Here is a 19,947-nt window from a genome sequence, read left to right on the forward strand (position 1 = left end):
TTAGTAGTAGAATATACTCATCTTCTTACATGGGGTAAAAGCATTGGCTTAGTGTTTTACAAAATCACAGCTCTTCTATTCCTCCTCTTCGTCCCCCAGCCCCCTTTTCCCAAATGCCACTAAATTCTTCATCTTGTTATGTGGACCTAGATTATAAAGAATCCAGTATGTGGAGATTCTTCCTTTGTGGGCATCTTTGATATTACATTATCTTCTGATCCTCAGAATATAATCTGTGGTCCAGCTAGCATCTTCAAGCCAGATGAAAAGGCTGCATACTGTGTGATTCCAATTATATGACATTGTGTGAAAGGCAAACCTAGAGAGACAATAAAAAGATCGGGGGCCCGCCCCGTGGCTGAGTGGTTAAGTTCAAACGTTCCACTTCGGCAGCCCAGGGTTTTGCTGGTTTGGATCCTGGGCGCGGACATGGCGCTGCTCATCAAGCCATGCTGAGGCGGCATCCCACATAGCACAACCAGAGGCACTCACAACTAGAATATACAACTATGTACTGGGGGGCTTTGGGGAGAGGAAGAAGAAGAAGAAAAGGAAAAAAAAAAGATTGGCAACAGATGTCAGCTCAGGTGCCAATCTTTAAAAAAAAGATCAGTGGTTGCCAGGGATAAGGAGTTTGGCAATAAATGACTAGGCAGAGCAGAGAGCATTTTTAGGGCAGTGAAAATACTCTATATGATATTACAATGATGGATACATGTCGTTATACTTTTGTCCGAACCCACAGAATGTACACCACCAAGAGTGAATCCTAAGGTAAACTGTGGACTTTGGGTAATTATGATGTGTCAATGTAGGTTCATCCTTGGTTAAAAACAAAAAAGTACCAGTCTGGTAAGTGATGTTGATAATGGGAAGGCCATGCATGTGTGGTGGCAGGGAGCACATGGGAAATATCTGTACCTTCCTATCAATTTAGTTGTAAACCTAAAACTGCTCTTAAAAGATAAAGTCTTTTTAAAAATATCACATAAACATGCTGTATTTTTTATTGCTAAAATGGACTCATTAGGTAAGTTTTGTTTGAAGTGAGGATGAATTTGTAATCTAAAATCATAATTATGATCATTATTGTTATTTCCTGACTATTAGTCCTGGACCATGGCTGCAATCCAGAATGCTTCCTAGCTTCCAAATTCCCTGACTCTACAATGGTAATTGTTTTCTGTATTGGTTTCCTATTGCTGCTGTAGCAAATTAGCACAAAGTCAGTGGCTTAAAATAACACAAATTTATTATCTTACAGTTCTGGAGGTCGGAAGTTGAAATGGCACTTGCAGAGCTAAAATCAAGGTGTTGGCAGAGCTGCATTTTTTCTGAAGTCTCCAGGAAGGAAAACAGTACCCTGCCTTTTCCACCTTCTAGAGGCTGCCTGCATTCCTTGGCTTGTGGCCTCTTTCTCCATCTTCAAAGTGTGTCACTCCAACCTCTGCCTCTCTTGTCACATATCTTTGCTCTAACTTTGACTCACTTGCTTCCCTCTTCTAAGAACCCTCATGGTTGCATTGGCCCCATATGAATAATCCAAGATAATCTCCCCATCTCAACATCCTTTTGCTATATAAGGTAACGTGGTTGTAGGTTCTGGGGATTAGGACCTGGACATCTTTGAGGGCTCGTTGTTCTGTCGTCTGGATGGTCTGCATGCTTGATTTTCTATTCTGGACAATTTAGTCCATCTCCAAACTTTGGTTTCCTTATCAGTAAAATAAGGAAAATAATATCTCACTTTTAGGGATTAAAATTAAATATTTATATATATATATATATATATATATATATTATATCCAACTCAATAAATGTTGAATAGCTGGTGCTAGTTTTGAACTTGGAGGTTCAGTGAAAGTGCTAGACTCTAGAGCAGCACTGTCCAATAGAAATAAAATATGAGCCACAATGTAAGCCACATAATTTAAATCTTTAAATAGCTACATTAAAAAATATGGGTGAAATTAATGTTAACAATATGTTTAATAAAATATATACAAAATATTATTTCAATAAGAAACAAGAAATTATGAGATACATTACTTTTTTACCCCAGTAAATCTTCAAAATCTAGTATATTTTTTCACTTACAATACAGCTCAATTTGAACTAGCCATATTTCAAGTACTTACCAGCTACATGTGGTTAGTAGCTGCCATATTGGACAGTGCAGGCCTAGAATAATCGCTCTCATTTCCTAAGTAAAAAGTACTTCACAGCACTTGTCCAACACTGATTCTTTCATTCAAAATGTTTACAGATAGATCTGACTCTTGAAAGGTCAAGCTGAGGGAGTTTATTCATTTAGCTAACAAATACTTATTGACCACCTTTGCAACTATATGTGTACTTAAGATAATTTCAGACAGTGATAAAGGCTATGAAGATCATATAACGGCTTAATGAGTGACTGGGACTAGAAATGGGATAGAAGGCATGCTACTTTAGGCAGCAGGGAAGAGCTCTAAGATGTGGACAGTTGAGTTGAAACCTGAATCATGGGCCAGAACCCTCTCATCAGCTCAATGAATTTCCACCATGGAAAGACCTACAAAAGAGCCTTCCAAACAGACGGAACGGCAAGTGCAAAGGCCCTAATATGGGAACAGCATGGAGTAACTGAGGAACTGAATGGTGACCATTGTGGCTGGAGCAAACTGCAGGAAGGGAGGGAAGCCCCAGAAAGGCTTTCTATGCCAGATTACTGCCCAACTACCACTGAACCAGAAATTTAACCATTAAAAGGTCATCTCACTTCCTCTTAGATTCTGCCCCCCTTCTCCTCTTTTACAATGTGGACTTCTCTTAGAAGAGTTCAGCCACCCATCCATTCATTTCTTAGAGAAGGAATGGCCCCTGTACTGGTGCTAGGAAGAAGCCAGTGAGTTCTGAGTACTTGGTGGGGTCAAAGGAGGGGCAAAGTCAGAGAAAGGAAAGTGGAGACCATTAAAGGCGAATCGCTGCCTTCATGATTATGCCTTTGGGTCCCCAGTCTGGCACCCAGGCCTTTTCTAGAGTTTGTTCAAACTTCCCATCTGGAACAGAGAGTGTTGCAGAATTGCTTCCAAATAAGATGGCCCAGCATGCTGAGATTCTGGCTGGGATCCTTCTAGGAGAGAGGGCCCTGGGGCCTTGTCCCGGCTCCACTGGGCTCACAGGTTTTTGCAGGCAGGTCATGGGTGCAAGGAACGGTGCTTTGTTACTGAATAGAATTTCTGCATTGCTGGCCACTCTCATAAGGGAGCTTGAGGCCTTGGACGCTGCAGCGCCCTTCTCCTTCTTATTTCCTGTCAAGTGATACGAAAAGTGTTGAAATAAGACTTAAGAAAACTAGTCTGGTTTTCACAGACAACCGTTAAGCTGGCCTGCTTTGCTGGTGCCTCTACCACCTTTATCTTCTCCTCCCCATTCAGTAGTCTTTGCTCTGTGGATCCTGGAAGTCAAATTCTATCACAGGCTTGGAAGTGCAGTATCACATTCTCCATTAAGATAGCTAAAATTTACATTTCATCTTCTCATATATCCCCTGGTTTGCCAAAATGTAGTTCCTTTGCTGAACTCAGCAAAATGACATCATTTGAGTTGCCTGCTAAGAGTTGTGAAATTGTTGCTTAGCTAGATTAAAAGGAAAGCAGGCAAGCACGGAAGGAAGGGGGGAAAAAGGTGGGTTTTTAGATAATGTATACATTCTATGGAATATTTTGTTATTAGAGTAGAATTTACTGAGATCTCAAAGAGTGGGCACGTTGAGTTGGCGCTGATGGGAGGAGTGTGAATATTTTTATACGGGCTTTGGAAAGCCCAGCGTTGACCTGTTTTTATTATTTTTATTGGCTCCCTTGATGATAGACAAACTGGCCTAACCTGGGGCCAACAGAACCAGCAGGAAATCTAGGTCACGGATAGTTGCGTTTTAAAAACTCCAGTTTTTAGAGTCTGCTCAATCGTAGTAATTGATTGATGATAACATGGCAAAAAGAGCTCTTAAATCATTAAAGGTGGCCAGATAAAGACAAATGGCTGGAGATTTTTTTGGATGCACACTTCCCAACTCCCCGTGGCGTTCTGTTCTGCTCTGAAGTAGCTTGTCCCTCATTTCATGCAACTTATGGCCCAGCTGGCCTGTTTACAGAAAACAGCCTCTTAAACTTGGCAGTTCTGTTTGAAGCACGGAGTAACATCATTTCCCGAGAGAGGAGGAAAAAACATTACAAAAAAAGTTTCTATTCCCTCTAAAACATGTGTGTGTTTTAAATTGGACAGCCATTGAAAGTTGTTTTTTCTTTCTCTGAAATCAAGGCCCTAGTCTTTACCTATAGCTGAAGCTAAGTGTAGCCAAATAAAAAATTAGATTATTTGATAGATTCTGTAAGCTTCTTCTATTTTCCTGTTCATGCTAATCTGTAATAAGAACTCTAAGTAGATAGCTCTGTTGTTCCCAGGACACAGGAAATGTGGCCTGGTACAATGGCATTTTGAAAAGTTTTTCATTGAAGTAAAATATAATAAGGAAAAGTACAGCTCAATGAATTTTTAATAACTGAAGACATCTTTGTAATCAGCACCCAGGTCAAGAGACAGACTATTACCAGCTACCCTGGAAACCTACTTTCTGCCGCCTCCCTCCTACGCCCTCCTTCTAAGCGGTAGGCACTTCTAAAAACATAGATTAGTTTTCCCTGATTTTTGTATTTTATATAAATGGAATCACATATGTTCTTTTTCTATGTCTCCTTTCATTCAACATTATATTTGTGAGGTTCATCCGTATCGTTATTTTGTGAAATTATAGATTATTCTTTTTAGTTGTACTGTAGTATTCCATCGTGTGACTCTATCACAGTTTTTCTCTAATGGCACTTTTAGCAGGAGAGAAAGTTTGTAGAATCTGTGTTCACTTCCACTGAGGACTTCACCATTTCTCAGTGCCAGGGAATCATTTGCCCACAGATGCAGAAGGCCAGTGAGTTCCAAGTGCCCCTTAGAAGGATGAATTTTAGGAAACACATTCATACTTTGAGATGAGTCCCTCTGTGTTACTTCACATCTGCTTGCTCTCACTATTAAATCTTGTTGATACATTCTTCTAACTATCTAACCATTGTTTTGCTCTCTCCAGAATCTTTCCATTCATTCTGGTCCCCTTTCTCACTGTTCTGAGCTTAGACATCCCCCTTCCTGAAATATTTACATGCATCCCATTCTTACATTGCTCTCCAATTCTGCCATCTCCATGATCTTTGAACCACCACCTCCTGCTTTGAGCCTCCATCCAAAAACCTTGGAATAATTCGAGACTGTTTTCTTTCTCTCACACTCTGCATCCAATCCATCAGCAAACTGTGCTGGCTTTAGCTTCAAAATATTTCCAAATTCCACCAGTTCACACTACCTCCGATGTGCCTGCTTCAGTCAAGCCCCATTGTTTCTCGCTTGGATTAGTGAAATTGCTTGTCTCCCTGCTTCTTCTCTTGCTCCTCCGTAGTCTGTTCTCTTCACCACAGCCTGAGTGATAGCCTTTTAAAACATAAATCCAATTATATCATTCCTCTGCTCAAAACTCCTTTCATCCTGGAAGAAAGGCAAAGGTTCTAACAATGGGCTATGTGGCCCTGAATGATCTCTACCCTTCTCTGCCTTGTGTCTTACCACCTTCCCACTTCCTGTGCAAAGGGAGCTGAGCCTGTCTATATGACTTCCACATCGTTGATCTACCATCCTCTTCCTGCTTCTTCTCATCTGAAGTGCATGCCATAGTGCCAATCTACTGTCTTTAAATCAGCAGCTCCAGGAGACCATTTCCACCCTCTTTGATGACTTCAGTATCTGATTCTTTTTTGTGCATATCTCTTCAGCACATCCCATCTTTTTTTCGCGTGGTTATAGCTACAATGGAAAACTATGCTGTTTTTACAGGACATACTGGGTTGCTAGCTACGTAGAACCGGACCAGTGGCACTGACTGCTCTAGGCCCCATCTGGCTGTCACTTGGGCTTGGGGTAGGAGTGTAAACATGGCATGATGACATCCTGGATGGGAAGTTCTGCCATAATTCTATATATCCCTCCACCAGAGGTTTTTAACCTTGAATGAGGTTTTGGGGCTAGTCATCTACCACACCAGGGGACTCTAAAGAGCTGTAAGTTAGTAGATCTCCTCTGATATGTTAAGTTGGCCTATAGCTGCTCTTGCTTTTATCTGATTTAGCTCATCTGCTGGGTTCCCTTGATGATTTGTCCTAGTCAGAATCATGGTATCATACCGTCTCAAGGGGCTGGATTCCCCTTTCCCGCAAACTCTGGTTGCCTCTGACTGGGAAGCCCTGGAGAGGAAATGTGTAGTGGATCAGATGTAGATTTTGGAGAAAGACCGTCTTGAGTTTGATCCTAGCTCAACCATTCACCAGCTGATGTCCTTGACAAGTTGCCTTTCTCAACCTCAGTTTATTCCTCTGAAATAATAATACCTATGTTACAGGGTAATCAGGAGGATTAAATGGGATAATATATAATTATATATCTGTAAATGTCCATTTCTCTTTTCTTTTTCTGAGGTCAGCTCCTTCATTATAGAGATAAATATACTTTTGATACTCTGTTCAAAGGACGAGCTGGGGGCTGAAAATACCATTAGGAATAAGATCAAGGATTTTTCAGTCTTAGAAGGAAGCTAGACATGAATAAACAATTAAATTCAGGGTGATAAGAGCCATGGTAGTGAAAAATACAGGCTTCTCAGGAATCACAAAGTAGACACATTTAACACATCTGGGGAGAGTCAGAGGAGATAATGCTTGAGTTGAATTGTGAGACCAGGTGGAAAAGAGAGAAAAAAACATTCCAGGCAGAGAGATAAGCATGCACAAAAGCACAAAGGCAAATGCAAGTAGTTCAACAAAGCTGAAATGTAGCCTGTAGGGAGAGGATTCATGATGGATGAGGCTGAACAGTTAATTGGGGCTATGAAGGTAAAGAAATGCATATGTCACGTAAAGCCTTTATCTTGAAGGCAGTAGAAACCATGAAATAATTTTAAAGAGATCAAAGCTTTGGTTTAGAATGAGATAAATCATGGCTAGAGATAACGGTAGTTGCAACTTCGGTGGTAGAGGAAGGAGTAGAGAAGAGGAGATGGAGATATAAAATCCTCAGGACTTGGTGGCTGATTTGATGTGGCAGGGACAAGGGAAAGCTGTGGTAGAGTCCAAGTTTCTGTCTTGGTCAACTGGGAGAATAATGGTACCACAAAATAGTAGAAGGTTTATGGACTAAAGAGCAGATTTGGGGGTAAAAATCTTGATTTCAGTTTTAGACATGTTGAGTTAAATTTGCAGATGAGATACACAAAGTCCAATAGGCAGTTCACTGTGTGGGTAGGGAGCAAAGGAGAGAAATTTGGCTGGAGATAGAGATGTATGAGCTATATTAGTTAGTATTCAGATTAAGGTGAGATACCAAAGCAATCCACAAATACAGTGACTCAAACAGGACAGTGTATTTCCCATACATACTGCAGTCTAGAAATTGTTGGGTGCTTCAGTCCAGATGCCACTCAAAACATGGTCCATGGACCGGCAGCATTGGTATCACCTGAGAACTTGTTAGACCTGCAGAATCTTCAGGCCCTGTCCCAAACCTAATGAATCAACACCTGCATTTAACAAGAGCCCCAGGTAATCCACACGCGCATTAAATTTTGAGAGGCTCTGATTTAGGGAAACCATGTTGCATTACCTTCCTCTCAAAGAATACAGTTGAAGCTATCCTACCACCATTTTATCTGCATTTTAGCCGTGAGAAGGGGAAAAGAGGGTAGAAAATAATGAGTTTTCTTGCTAGGATGTGACATTCTTAAATCGATAAATATTGGTATTTACTGTATTAGAAATTAAAACTGAGAAAAATGGAAAATATTCATTTATCAATTTCTTGGAAAATATTAACAAACCTGTTACAAGCTAACATAAGTAACATGTTATGAAAAATAACTCTCTTTCCAAAGCAAAAAAATAAGTGAGCATGGCATTGGTTTATATTTTTGCAAATCTCTTTGATGTCTTACTGAATAGAAAACAGCTGGATTCCCGTATTTGCCTGCTCATTCAGTATGCTGCCATATGTTGTTTTGGTTGAAGTAGTGAAGAAAATCCAGCCTCGTGAAGATACATAGTTGGAAAAGGGAGGAATATTTTGATAGCGTTTTCAGATGTTTGCAGATATTCTTTCTTGATCCCATACCTAGACTCTGCAGGTACTGATTTCTTAAAGGAAAGTTGTAATATTGAATTGGAAACCATTCCAATAAGCTTTTTGTACTCTTTTACGTTAAAATCCACTCGTCTTTCTTCTATTTTGAATGGATCTTTTGCCTATGCCTGATTTTCTTACATCATCCGTCGGTCATTTGAAAATATTGGCTCACTGAGTTATGTAGATCTTCCAAATGTTGACACAGTTCATTATGCAATCCAAAATAATCACATTTTAATGTCATTAGAAAAATCTTTATGTACAGAGAATCTGGCAGTGGCAGATACAAGTTTTCCAAAATTGGAATTTTTGCTTAAAAGCCAGAATTTTATCATTGGTAATAAACATGTCAATTGATTTCCTTGAAGGAACAGGATCACTTTGTTCATTTTTGAGGAAATGTTTGCCAAATATCCAAGTCTTAATAATCAGAAATTCTCTGTCCTTCTTTCAAGTAACAATGGTTTTACGTGAGAGAAGCAATTAGTTCAGCTCACAACTCAAATAACTGCACATATGTTTTTCCTCAAGATAACCGTTGTACTTTAGTATACAGCTGAGAGCTTTGTGCATAGTTCCTATTTTATTACACAAAATATTAGAGAGACATTTATTTAAGAGTTGAGATTTTGTAAGATTAATAATTTTTACTGCTTCATCAAAGGCATTCTTAAGTAAAACTGACTTTTTAAAAATTCCTGGGGCCGGCCCGGTGGAGTAGTAAAGTTTGCACACTCTGCTTTGGCAGCCTGGGGTTTGCAGATTTGCATCCCTGGTGTGGACCTGCACACAGCTCATCAAGCTGTGGTGGTGTCTCACATACAAAACAGAGGAAGATTGGCATAGATGTTAGCTCAGCAACAATCTCCCTCAAGCAAAAAGAGGAAGATTGGCAACAGGTGTTAGCTCACGGCCAATCTTCATCACCAAAAAGAAAAAAATCCAACTGTGAGTTCATAGCATAGTGGTAAAGAATGTGATCACTGTTAGCACAGTTTGGAGCCACTCTCCTTGATCTGTTAAGGTACCAGCAATCTTACTCACCATTATTTTTGCACTATTAGTACAATGGCAACACAGTGAAAAAGGCAAAGAATGTCTTATTCTTTGAGAATAAAAGAATGTATTATTATAAAAATAATTTTGACCTCTTGAAAAGGTCTCTGGACTCTCAGATCTATGGACTACATTTCGAAAAACCTGTCTTATATGGTTATTCTGGACTCAATGAATATTGGCTTATATGAGATTGCATGGTTTGGGACTGACTAGTTCTAAGCGAAAATATTGAGTAGCAAATTTTAAATTCAGTATGTCTCCATGCCTTCCCTTTCTGTGATATCCCTGAAGACGCTCACTGGCTCCTTAGTGGTACAGATGGAACAGGCCCACGGAAGAACCTATTCATCTTTGCTTTTGCTTATTCATTTAGTCATTTGGCAAGTATTTACAGAGCCCTACAATGTACCAGGTTCTCTGCCTGGATTGTGGGCCCTGATGCGGTTTCTCATGTCCGACCTCACACAAACCACTTGTATTAATTTCTGTTGCTGCTGTAGCAAATCGCCACAAACTTAGTGGCTTAAAACAACATAAATTTACTATCTTACAATTGTGTAGATCAGAAGTCCGACCGTGGTCTCACTGGACTAAAATCAAGGTGTTGGCATCAGCACTGCATTCCTTCTTGGAGGCTCTAGGGGAACATCTGTCTCCCTGCCTTTTCCAGTCCAGAGGCCCCCTGCATTCCTTGGCTTGTGGCTCCCTTCCTCCATCTTCCAAGCCAGCACCACTGCTTCTCTCTGACCCTTCATCATTTCATCTCTCTCTGACTAGAGCCAGGAAAGGTCCTCTTCTTTAAGAACTTATGTGATTAGACTGGGCCCTCCCAGATAATGCAGGGTGATCTCCCCATCTCAAGATCTGTAACTTAACGCATCTGCAAAGTCTCGTTTGCCCTCGAAGGTAGCATATTTACAGTTCTAGGGAGGAGAGTGTGGATCTTTTTTAGGGGCCGTTATTCTGCGTACCATACACTCTTAGTAAGTGTGCATTAAATATTTGTTGAAGGATTGAAGGAAAGATCCTATTCCCTTGCTCATTTCTGAGATGAGCATACTCCTCCCTGAAAATAGATGTTGATTGATTGACTCAATTGAGGTACCACCTCTTCCAGGATTTAGGTGTTTCTCTGCTGTGTTTCCAAAGTGAATACCTCACTAAAGCACGTACTTACTGCGTTGTCATGACTGTTTACTCCTACCCCCACTCACCTGTAAGCTCCTTGAATCTCGTGTCTTGCTTTTTTGTTTGTATGCTCAGAGTATAGCAAAGTGCCAGGCATATCGTATGTACACAATAAATATGTGGTGATAAATGCATAAGTGCATCAATGAATTATCCTTACACAGACCAAGTTACATTTTTGCATTTTGCCTGGGACATAAGAAGAAGCCCATTCCCAAAAGAAGCAAAGTGCTTTGATGATGGGAATTTAAGGCCTTGAGGCAAGTTTTCTGGGTTTTTTTTCCGAGGAAGATTAGCTCTGAACTAACATCTGCCTGTCCTCCTCTTTTTTCTGAGGAAGACTGGCCCTGAGCTAATGTCCATGCCCATCTTCCTCTACCTTATATGTGGGACGCCTACCACAGCATGGCGTGCCATACGGTGCCATGTCTGCACCTGGGATCTGAACTGGCGAACCCCGGGCCACTGAAGCGGAACGTGCGTACTTAACCACTGCACCACCGGGCCAGCCCGAGGCAAGTATTAATGCAAGGATGGCAGGTGATGTTTTGGGGCAGAAGGGCCTTAGGCACTGCCTCAGGCCTCCACTGGCAGCATCCCATGAGCCTGACTTTGCTGAAGCTTGAAGGAATCGCAGAGATGGGTTCTCCAGCAACGCCATAGAGTGTCTTAGAGTGGCACTGAGTGTCTGCGGGCTCTGCACCACAGAGTAGCAGGTATGAAGCCAGCCCAGCCTGCACTGCACCCCACGGAAGATGACCTGTTTGCTCCTTATGCCTACAAAGGTAGCCAGCACAGAAACTGACTCTGTCTTTGCAGAGGTGCTTTAAGTCAGCCCAAAAGTTGGCTTTTCTAAAGACAACATACATTTTACAGAGGGGCTTTTGTATGGAGTTACTGGGGACTCATTCAAACATAACAGGAGTCCCAGACTGTGGAATAAAAAAAAAGGTTTTGTCACTCCAGACACAGCTCCAGTCTTCCACCTCCTACTAGTAGGCCCATTTATATCAAAATGAATGAGAAATTCAATCCCTGGTACTTTATAAAGAAGCCATTTTTTTCCCTTTGGTTGTGGTTTGCTCTGTGTGTGCTTTTCAACGGCAGTGTTTAATAATGTTTATATTGCCTTTACCCTTTGACGAACTTTGCAGTTAAGTTCCAAGGTGTGGTTTCCCATCCAGCATTTGTAGGCTGCCCCTCCCTCCTCTGAGACTGCTCACTTCCTATTCCTAGAAGGTATTTCATTCCCTTACCTGTCATCTTAATCACTTCTGCTGGGTAAGAAAGGAGTCCATGGAGAGGCTATGTGCCAGGCACTGTGTGTGATTTACTTCTTTTTTTCATTTTTTTTTTTTTGGCCTTTAACATTTTTTTTAATTGAGGTAACATTGGTTTATAACATTATATAAATTTCAGGTGTACATGATTATATTTCAGTTTCTGTATAGACTACATCATGTTTACTACCCAAAGACTAATTACCATCCATCACCACACATGTGCCCTGACACCTCTTTTGCCCTCCTCCCTCCCCTCCTTTCCCCTCTGGCAACCACCAATCTAGTCTCTGTATCTATGTGTTTGTTTGTTGTTGTTGTTGTTTTTAATCTTCTACTTATGACTGAGATCCTGTGGTATTTGACTTTCTCCCTCTAGCTTATTTTGCTTAGCATATACCCACAAGCTCCATCCATGTTGTCACAAATGGCAAGATTTTATCTTTTTTATGGCTAAGTAGTATTCCATTGTGTATATATACCACATCTTCTTTATCCATTCATCCCTTGATAGGCACTTAGGTTGTTTCCAAGTCTTGGTTATTGTGAATAATGCTGTAATGAACATAGGGGTGCACATATCTTTACACATTCGTTTTTTAGCGTTCTTTGGATAAATACCCAGAAGCGGAATAGCTGGATCATATGGTAGATCTAGTCTTAATCTTTTGAGGAATCTCCATACTGTTGTCCATAGTAGCTCCACCAGTTTGCACTCCCACCAGCAGTGTATGAGGGTTCCCTTTTCTCCACATCTTCTCCAACACTTGTTACTTTTTGTCTTGTTAATTATAACCATTCTGATGGGTGTGAGGTGATATCTCATTGTACTTTTGATTTGCATTTCCCTAATAATTAGCGATGTTGAACACTTTTCATGTGCCTATTGGCCATCTGTTTATCTACTTTGGAAAAATGTCTGTTCAGATCCTTTGCCCACTTTTTAGTTGGGTTGTTAGTTTCTTCATTGTTTAGTTGTATGAGTTCTTTATATATTTTGGATATTAATCCCTTGTCAGATATATGGTTTGCAAATATCTTTTCATTTCATTGATGGTTTCCTTTGCTTTGCAGGAGCTTTTTAGTTTGATGTAGTCCCATTTGTTTATTTTTTCTTTTGTTTCCCTTGCCTGGTGAGACATGGTATTTAAAAAGTTGCTGCTAAGACCAATGTCAAAGAGCGTACCCCCTATGTTTTCTTCTAGAAGTTTTATGGTTTAATGTCTTAAATTCAAGCCTTTAATCCATTTTGAGTTAATTTTTGTGTATGGTGTAAGATAATGGCCTTACTTTCATTCTTTTGCATGTGGCTGCCCAGTTTTCCCAGCACTGTTTATTGAAGAGACTTTCCTTTCTCCATTGTATGTTCTTGGCTCCCGTGTTGAAATTTAGCTGTCCATCGATGTGTGGGTTTATTTCTGGACTCTTAATTCTGTTCCATTGATCTGTGTTTCTGTTTTTGTGCCAGTACCATGCTGTTTTGATTGCTATGGCTTTGTAGTATATTTTGAAATCAGGGAGTGTGATACCTTCAGCTTTTTTCTTTTTTCTCAAGATTGCTTTGGCTATTTGGAGTCTTTTGTTGTTCCCTATAAATTTTGGGATTCTTTGTTCTGTTTCTGTGAAAAATGTCATTGGGACTTTGATAAAGATTGCATTGAATCTATAGATTGCTTTGGGAAGTATGGACATTTTAACTATGTTAATTCTTCCAATCCATGAGCATAGAATATCTTTCCATTTCTTTGTGTCTTCTATTTCTTTCAACAATGTTTTATAGTTTTCAGCGTACAGGTCTTTCACCTCTTTGGTTAAATTTATTCCTGTGATTTACTTCTATTATTAAATCTTTAAAACAACCTTATGAAGCAAAATCTATTGTTGTACATCCTCTAATTAAAGTGTTTTCTCCAAAATTAGCCCTCAGGAAAGAGGGCATCCTGTTATGTTTGAGTCTTTACAAAGACTGTCCCATTGTGGGGATTGTTCTATTTTAAATCACAAGGTAGTTTAAGCAGTGTCCCAATATTATAAAAATGAGTGCCTATGGAATTTCTTAATATTCAGGTATTTGTGGCATTATTTCCATTTTACAGATGAGGAAACTGAGACTTGGAGTGGTTAGATAACTTGCCCAAGGTCACACAGTTAGTAAGTGGTATAACCAGTACTCAGGTCTGTAGTCTTACTCTCATATCTTCATTATTAATCCTCCTCAGATTCTTTCTTTTGCCTTTAAAAAGGTTTCAATCTAGAGTGGCACTGATATTTTCCTTCCTTCTTGTTGAAATTTCATTCTAAGAGCAGAGAAGATCAGAAAATGGATATACATCCAGTCTGGGGTCATGCTTTTATGTATAGCACTAGAAAGGTCTAGTTCACCTTCTAAACTAAGGTGGCATGGGATTCCCTCTGCTTCATCCTTGCCAGACGATCCCTCTGCCTCCCTTTGCCATTGATGGGCTGATGTTGTTAACCTTGATCTTCTGGCTAAGGTAAAGTCACTCCTCCCTCCCCTTTCCACACACAATATTTTAGAAGCAAGTCACTACATGCAGTCCACACTCAGGAAGTGGAGTGATTAACCTCCATCTCCTGGAGGGGGGAGTATCAACATAAGTTATTTGGAATTCTTATGTAAGGAAGATTTGTTTCTTCTCCTACATTTATTTATTTTTTTAATGCAATCACTTATTTATATCAGTATGGAGTGATACACATTTATTTAGTACTTTGGGTTATAATCCATTGCTACTTTATTTATTTTGTTGCTCAGATGTTCCAGCTTTGGCCACTAGGAGGTCTTCCAATTTTCTCTTGTATCCTTTTGACATGCCCCCATCCTTTTGTTTTTTTAAGGACTTCCTTACTTTCTGGCATTACAAGATCTTCCAGATTCCTCTTGTATTTTCCCTGGCCCATCCCTAGAATCAGCCATTTCTCCAAGGATCCCTGGTTCCTTATATTTGAGAATGATGTTAGAAACTAAGATCTGACCACTGGGTGTGCTCATTGCTACTGGGGTGTCACTGCTTCTAGATGCTCTCAGTGGTCAGAGTTAGGAAATATGTGTATGTATATCAGCCCTTTTGTACAGTATCTACAATATTTCCATATCTACATTTGTTTCTACAGTAAAGCTTTTCTATTTTGATCATTTATATTTTGTGTAGCCAACAATGAGAATGTAATTTGCGGACTTCTACCATCAATGGTGACATAAAAAAAAGGGAAAGGGAGAAGAAAGTGAAAATGGAGACCTTGGCATAAATATGACTTAAGAACTCAGTCATCTTCTAGTAGTCATATCGTGTCATTTTAGAGATGAAGAGATCCTAAGAAGTTTACTGATATTCTAAGAGATTAAGGCACTAGTCAGTGGAACAATCAGGTTTGGAATCTGGCTTTTTAAAATGGAGTCTCTTTGTTTCCACTGAGCTCTCATGCCTCTTTAAGACTGATCAATATTCTTTTTTTTTTTTAAGATTTTATTTTTTCCTTTTTCTCCCCAAAGCCCCCCGGGGTACATAGTTGTGTATTCTTCGTTGTGGGTTCTTCTAGTTGTGGCATGTGGGACGCTGCCTCAGCGTGGTCTGATGAGCAGTGCCATGTCCGCGCCCAGGATTCGAACTAACGAAACACTGGGCCGCCTGCAGCGGAGCGCGCGAACTCAACCACTCGGCCACGGGGCCAGCCCCAAGACTGATCAATATTCTTGACTTTGAATTCAACTAAAGTATTTACTTCTTGGGATGGTTTAAGCAGATTAGAATGTAATTTTAGAAATTGATATGCACATATATTACCTAACTAGCAGAAGTCTGCTACTGTCACTAATGAGGGATTTTGCTCTCTAGCCACATATCTTAGATTGACAACTCAAAAAATGATGCTTTGATGACCAGACGTTTGGGAGTGAATCTTTTCAAATGATTATGATGATTATCCGACCCTGTTTTATTTTTTATAACTATCTTTTAAAACAATCCTTTTGCTCTGGGGAGAGAATCATAGGGCTCCTATAAGATAGACACTTGATGTGTACACTTGCATTTTAGAAATGGGATATAGAGCAATGAAAGAGTCTGCTTAATGTCATCCAAGGAGTTGGCAATAGGGTAAAGAGTAAAAATGAAAGCTGCAGCCCCCACGGTCCCTCCTTTAACAGGCCAACCACACAGCTCCTTTCTTTTAAATTGCTCTTGGCAGCCTGTAAAGCAAAGAAAGAACACTTGAAGGTTCCTCTCAAGAGACTCCTGAAGCTATAGGACAGTTCTAGGATGCCTTCAAACCTTTCAGCCATTTCCTTTGAGAAGTGGGTGTGTTTATACTGGGTAAATCACGTCTTGTCACTGTGTAACAGCAAAATCTCTGTTCTGTTCTTTTCCATTTGTACCTTATTTTTTCCAAAGACTTACCATTTTATTTTGCGTGGTACATTGTGAACATCCAAGATCTTTAGTGGAAATAAATGGTAACAGCTGTTTTTTGTGTACCAAATAATGTAACTGTGAACTTTAACCTTGAGATGATATATCCAAATTTTTCCAGGTGTAGAAATGACTTGACTAGAAAAGCTCGTTTTGGATAGTCCTCCCAATATAGAATCACATTCAGCTGCTTGCTATCAACTTCTTTCAGAAGAATAGTTTCTATAGGTCTTTCTTTATTCCAGTACTCCCTTCTTAAAATGGCTTTTCCTCTTTAAAATTGTGCATATCCACACACATGCACACCCTAAAGCCCTGTCTTCCTTTCCTGCTTTGTTTTTCTCCATAGGACTTACCACCATCTAATATACTATGTATTTTACTTCTTTAGCTTTTTAATTGTCTATTTCCCCAAACTAGTGCATAAGGTCTCTGAGAGCAGGGATGTATTTTGTTCACTGCTGTATCCCCAGACCCAGAATGGTACCCAGAACATGGTAGATGCTCAATGAGCACTTCTGAATGAACGATGTGAAAGTTGCAAGTTGTGATCATTTGGCTCCTGATTTTAATGCAGATAGTTGAGTTTTATTTTATAGGATTATTTTATATTATAGATGAAATTAAATCATATTATTTAAAGTGGGGATTTATCTACTCACCAAAAATCTCAGAACTTGTACTAGAAATGTGTTTAGTTCCTTGGAAGTCATGCAGTTACTCCAGTAATGCAATACTGTTATCGCATGCAAGGCATTTTGAAATCTCTGCTAAATGTCGCTCGAGAAATTGGTGGAAGACCTAAAAGCAAAAAGTTTTGAAAATTTTAAGGTGAATTACCTTTAGGCTCACCCAAAGATATCTTGAACCCTAAGTGACATTACCAGTTTGATCCCCTATTCTAGTTACCAGAGTAGCAGAAAATTTTTTGTTGTTATAAAGAAAACTTATTTTGACTAATATTTGCCAATAAAGAGAATATTAAAAAGAATATGCTATAAAATTCAAGGTAATTTCTCTGAAGGAGTGTCAGCATTCATTTGGATGTATAGATGCTGGCATGTTTTTATTTTTAATCATATTACTTTACAAATATATAATTTTTATTTAAAATTTGTAGTGTGTGAAGTACTTATATTTTTATTTTTAAAAGTAGAGTTGTCTTATTTGTTTAAGCAACATGTAAGATAATAAAAAAGGGTCTACAACTTGACTAGCTGTTTCATAAATTAGATCTTTCAAAAAAATACTCTAATGCTCAACCTCTGGCAGTGTTCTCTCTAGGACAAGAAACAAATAACAAGTGATCTAGTCAGTGAACATCACAGACTTGTTTGCAAGCTATCTTTGGACTGACGTAGTGCATAAATTATGTCTTTGCACAAGATCGACATATTTTCATATTCCCGCCTTTTCTTTCAGAGCGTTGGGGAGTCGACAATGTCTGTTGTGTTGAGTCAGCTGCTACCCATGATTAAGCCTTCACACCAGAGGACCAAGGATGACTACCGCCCTGAAGAGCTGTTGATCCTGCTGATATATATTTATTCTGTCAGTGGAGAGTTCACAGCGGACAAAAACCTGGGTGAAGCTGAAGAAAACGTGAAGAAAACATTGGCTCAGGTATTTTGTGAGGAGTCTGAACTGTCACCTTTGCTGCAAAAAATCACAGGTGAGTGTTTAACAAAGATAAACGTCACTGATACGGAAAACAGGTTTAAAAGTAAAGGCTATTTCAGGAGGAGGAGGCAACCATCTTCACTGGAGCTGTTTGGAATTTCATGAGGCCTGATGAATGCTAGTCAGCCTTTGGGATTGGAGGTTTTCATGGCGGTATTCTTTTTTTCCAGTTGTGGTAGTGAAGTGGCATTCTAGTTGCATGTCAGAATTCATATTCCTTAGAGTATAAGCCTTGTAAAATAGCAAAATACTCATAAGGCATAATATCTTTAAGGAAAAATAAAGAGTAGTGCATCCTATTCAAATGGGTTCTGTTGACATATTCCCTCTGAGACTGTCATTCCAAACTTTAAAAAGGTTCCCTAAGATGTTACATAATGTTATAGGATTGAAAATTGCCACTTTCAAGAGTAGTTTTCTATTTTGACTTCCCATATTTCACTTTGATTCTGAATTAATTGGTAGTATCCAAAATAATATCCAAATATCCCAGTAAAGTAGGCTATGCTATTTTGGCGGAAATATATAATGAAATCTCATAAAATCTAGCTGTTTTCACTTCTAGTCAGAACTGTGATATGACTCATAGAGATAGTCATTTGTGTTATTCTGCATCAAATTCAATATTGTCATGCACATGTTGTTTAAAGCTTATTTCCATTAGTATGGACTGAGTCTGGGTCACTTTGAGAGGGAGAAGTTATTAAGACTTACGCATAAAACTTAAGTACTTTAAAAACCTACCAAGTTTCCCTTCATTCATGAATGGGCGCGTGTAGACCTCTCCGTTCAGGAAGGCTTAACGGAGACAGACTCTACATCTTCCAGCTTTCCCTCCTGTCGCCTGTTGTGCCTCTCTGGGGACAATATCCAGATGGCTCAGAAGCAGGCTGTGTGGCTGTCAACCTGAGTGTCCCATGCCCGTGTACCTCCTTTGTGCCCCCGCTGACCTTTCCTATGTTTGGTTGTAGAAAGTGAAACCCTGATGAAGTGGAAACAGAATGAAGTTTCCATAGAAATGAAACATTTCCTTGCTTAGTATAGAACCTGTTTGCCAACTTAAAATCTACTTAAGGAAAACTTGTAGAATTTGTTCCCATTTCATTTAGGAACAGTACTATGTGTGATCAATGTGTCTGTTTGGCTATAAATGAATATTGACTTAGGTTTACCACGGTTTCTACAGTGCTTAGAACAGTTACTTGATGGAAGTAAATTTGAACACTAGGAGAATTTAATTGAAAGTTATTCTTCCAATGCATACTTTCAGAAACAGACAACAAAGACAGTGTGTTTAGCTGAGGTTATTTGGATAGCTTTTCTGTAACATTAGTATGTTACTATATTATTTTGGGAATTGAAGCCATGCCGTTAGAGTATTCATTTAATATTTAGTCAAGGTGTTTATTGACCTAGCATTTCATTCTTTATTAGTTTCTCTGTTTATGATTGCTCAGGATATTGCTTTTTCTTGCTATTAAAATGTGACTTCACATTTAAAAACTCTTCTGTACATTCATATTTATATTAGGAAAATTTGTAAGTTTAGCAGTTGAAAGTTAAAAATTTGTGGAAATTTTAAAATTTTAATCACATTTTATTTTGTAATAATAAGTGTGCATTCCTACCTAGATTAACTTTGGATGTACAGTTTAAACATGGTGGAGAAGATGTGCTGCTTAAATCTGACATAAGTGAACTTACCCTGAACACACATGCATTGATCAACCTGTGTGGACACCAAAAAGACTATTTCTGAAGATAGACTCACTTGGCCAGTATGGACATTCCCTTTATTAAGTATGTTTTAAAGTCAAATGTCCTGGGAAGTAGGGTTTATGTTTACAGTTAGCCACTGAGGAGAATGTTTAATTTGCATCTTGGGATAAAAAGTAATTGGACAGTGTTGGGCAGTGGTAACTCCATCTTGTGGAATAGCATGGGATATCCCAGTATGTATTGGAAGAATTTAATTACTTTCCAAATGTCCTTAGCCTGTGGTGGAAGTAGGTTAGTCCAACTGTTACCATGAACTTGCCCACGGTGTTTCACTT

At 39.2% G+C, this 19,947-nt stretch overlaps 1 protein-coding gene across 1 annotated transcript in view; it reads left to right on the forward strand.

The window, feature by feature from the left end:
- The window catches only part of LOC124237544 (sec1 family domain-containing protein 2), a 395,727-nt gene that overhangs the window by 142,908 nt on the left and 232,872 nt on the right, over positions 1 to 19,947 (forward strand). Inside the window, exon 5 of the mRNA XM_046657300.1 lies at positions 17,636 to 17,885. Coding sequence (XP_046513256.1) covers positions 17,636 to 17,885 — 250 coding nt within the window. The remainder of the gene's footprint in view (positions 1 to 17,635; positions 17,886 to 19,947) is intronic.

This window comes from Equus quagga, chromosome 3, assembly GCF_021613505.1.
Source record: "Equus quagga isolate Etosha38 chromosome 3, UCLA_HA_Equagga_1.0, whole genome shotgun sequence".
In the NCBI taxonomy this organism is placed as follows: Eukaryota; Metazoa; Chordata; class Mammalia; order Perissodactyla; family Equidae; genus Equus; species Equus quagga.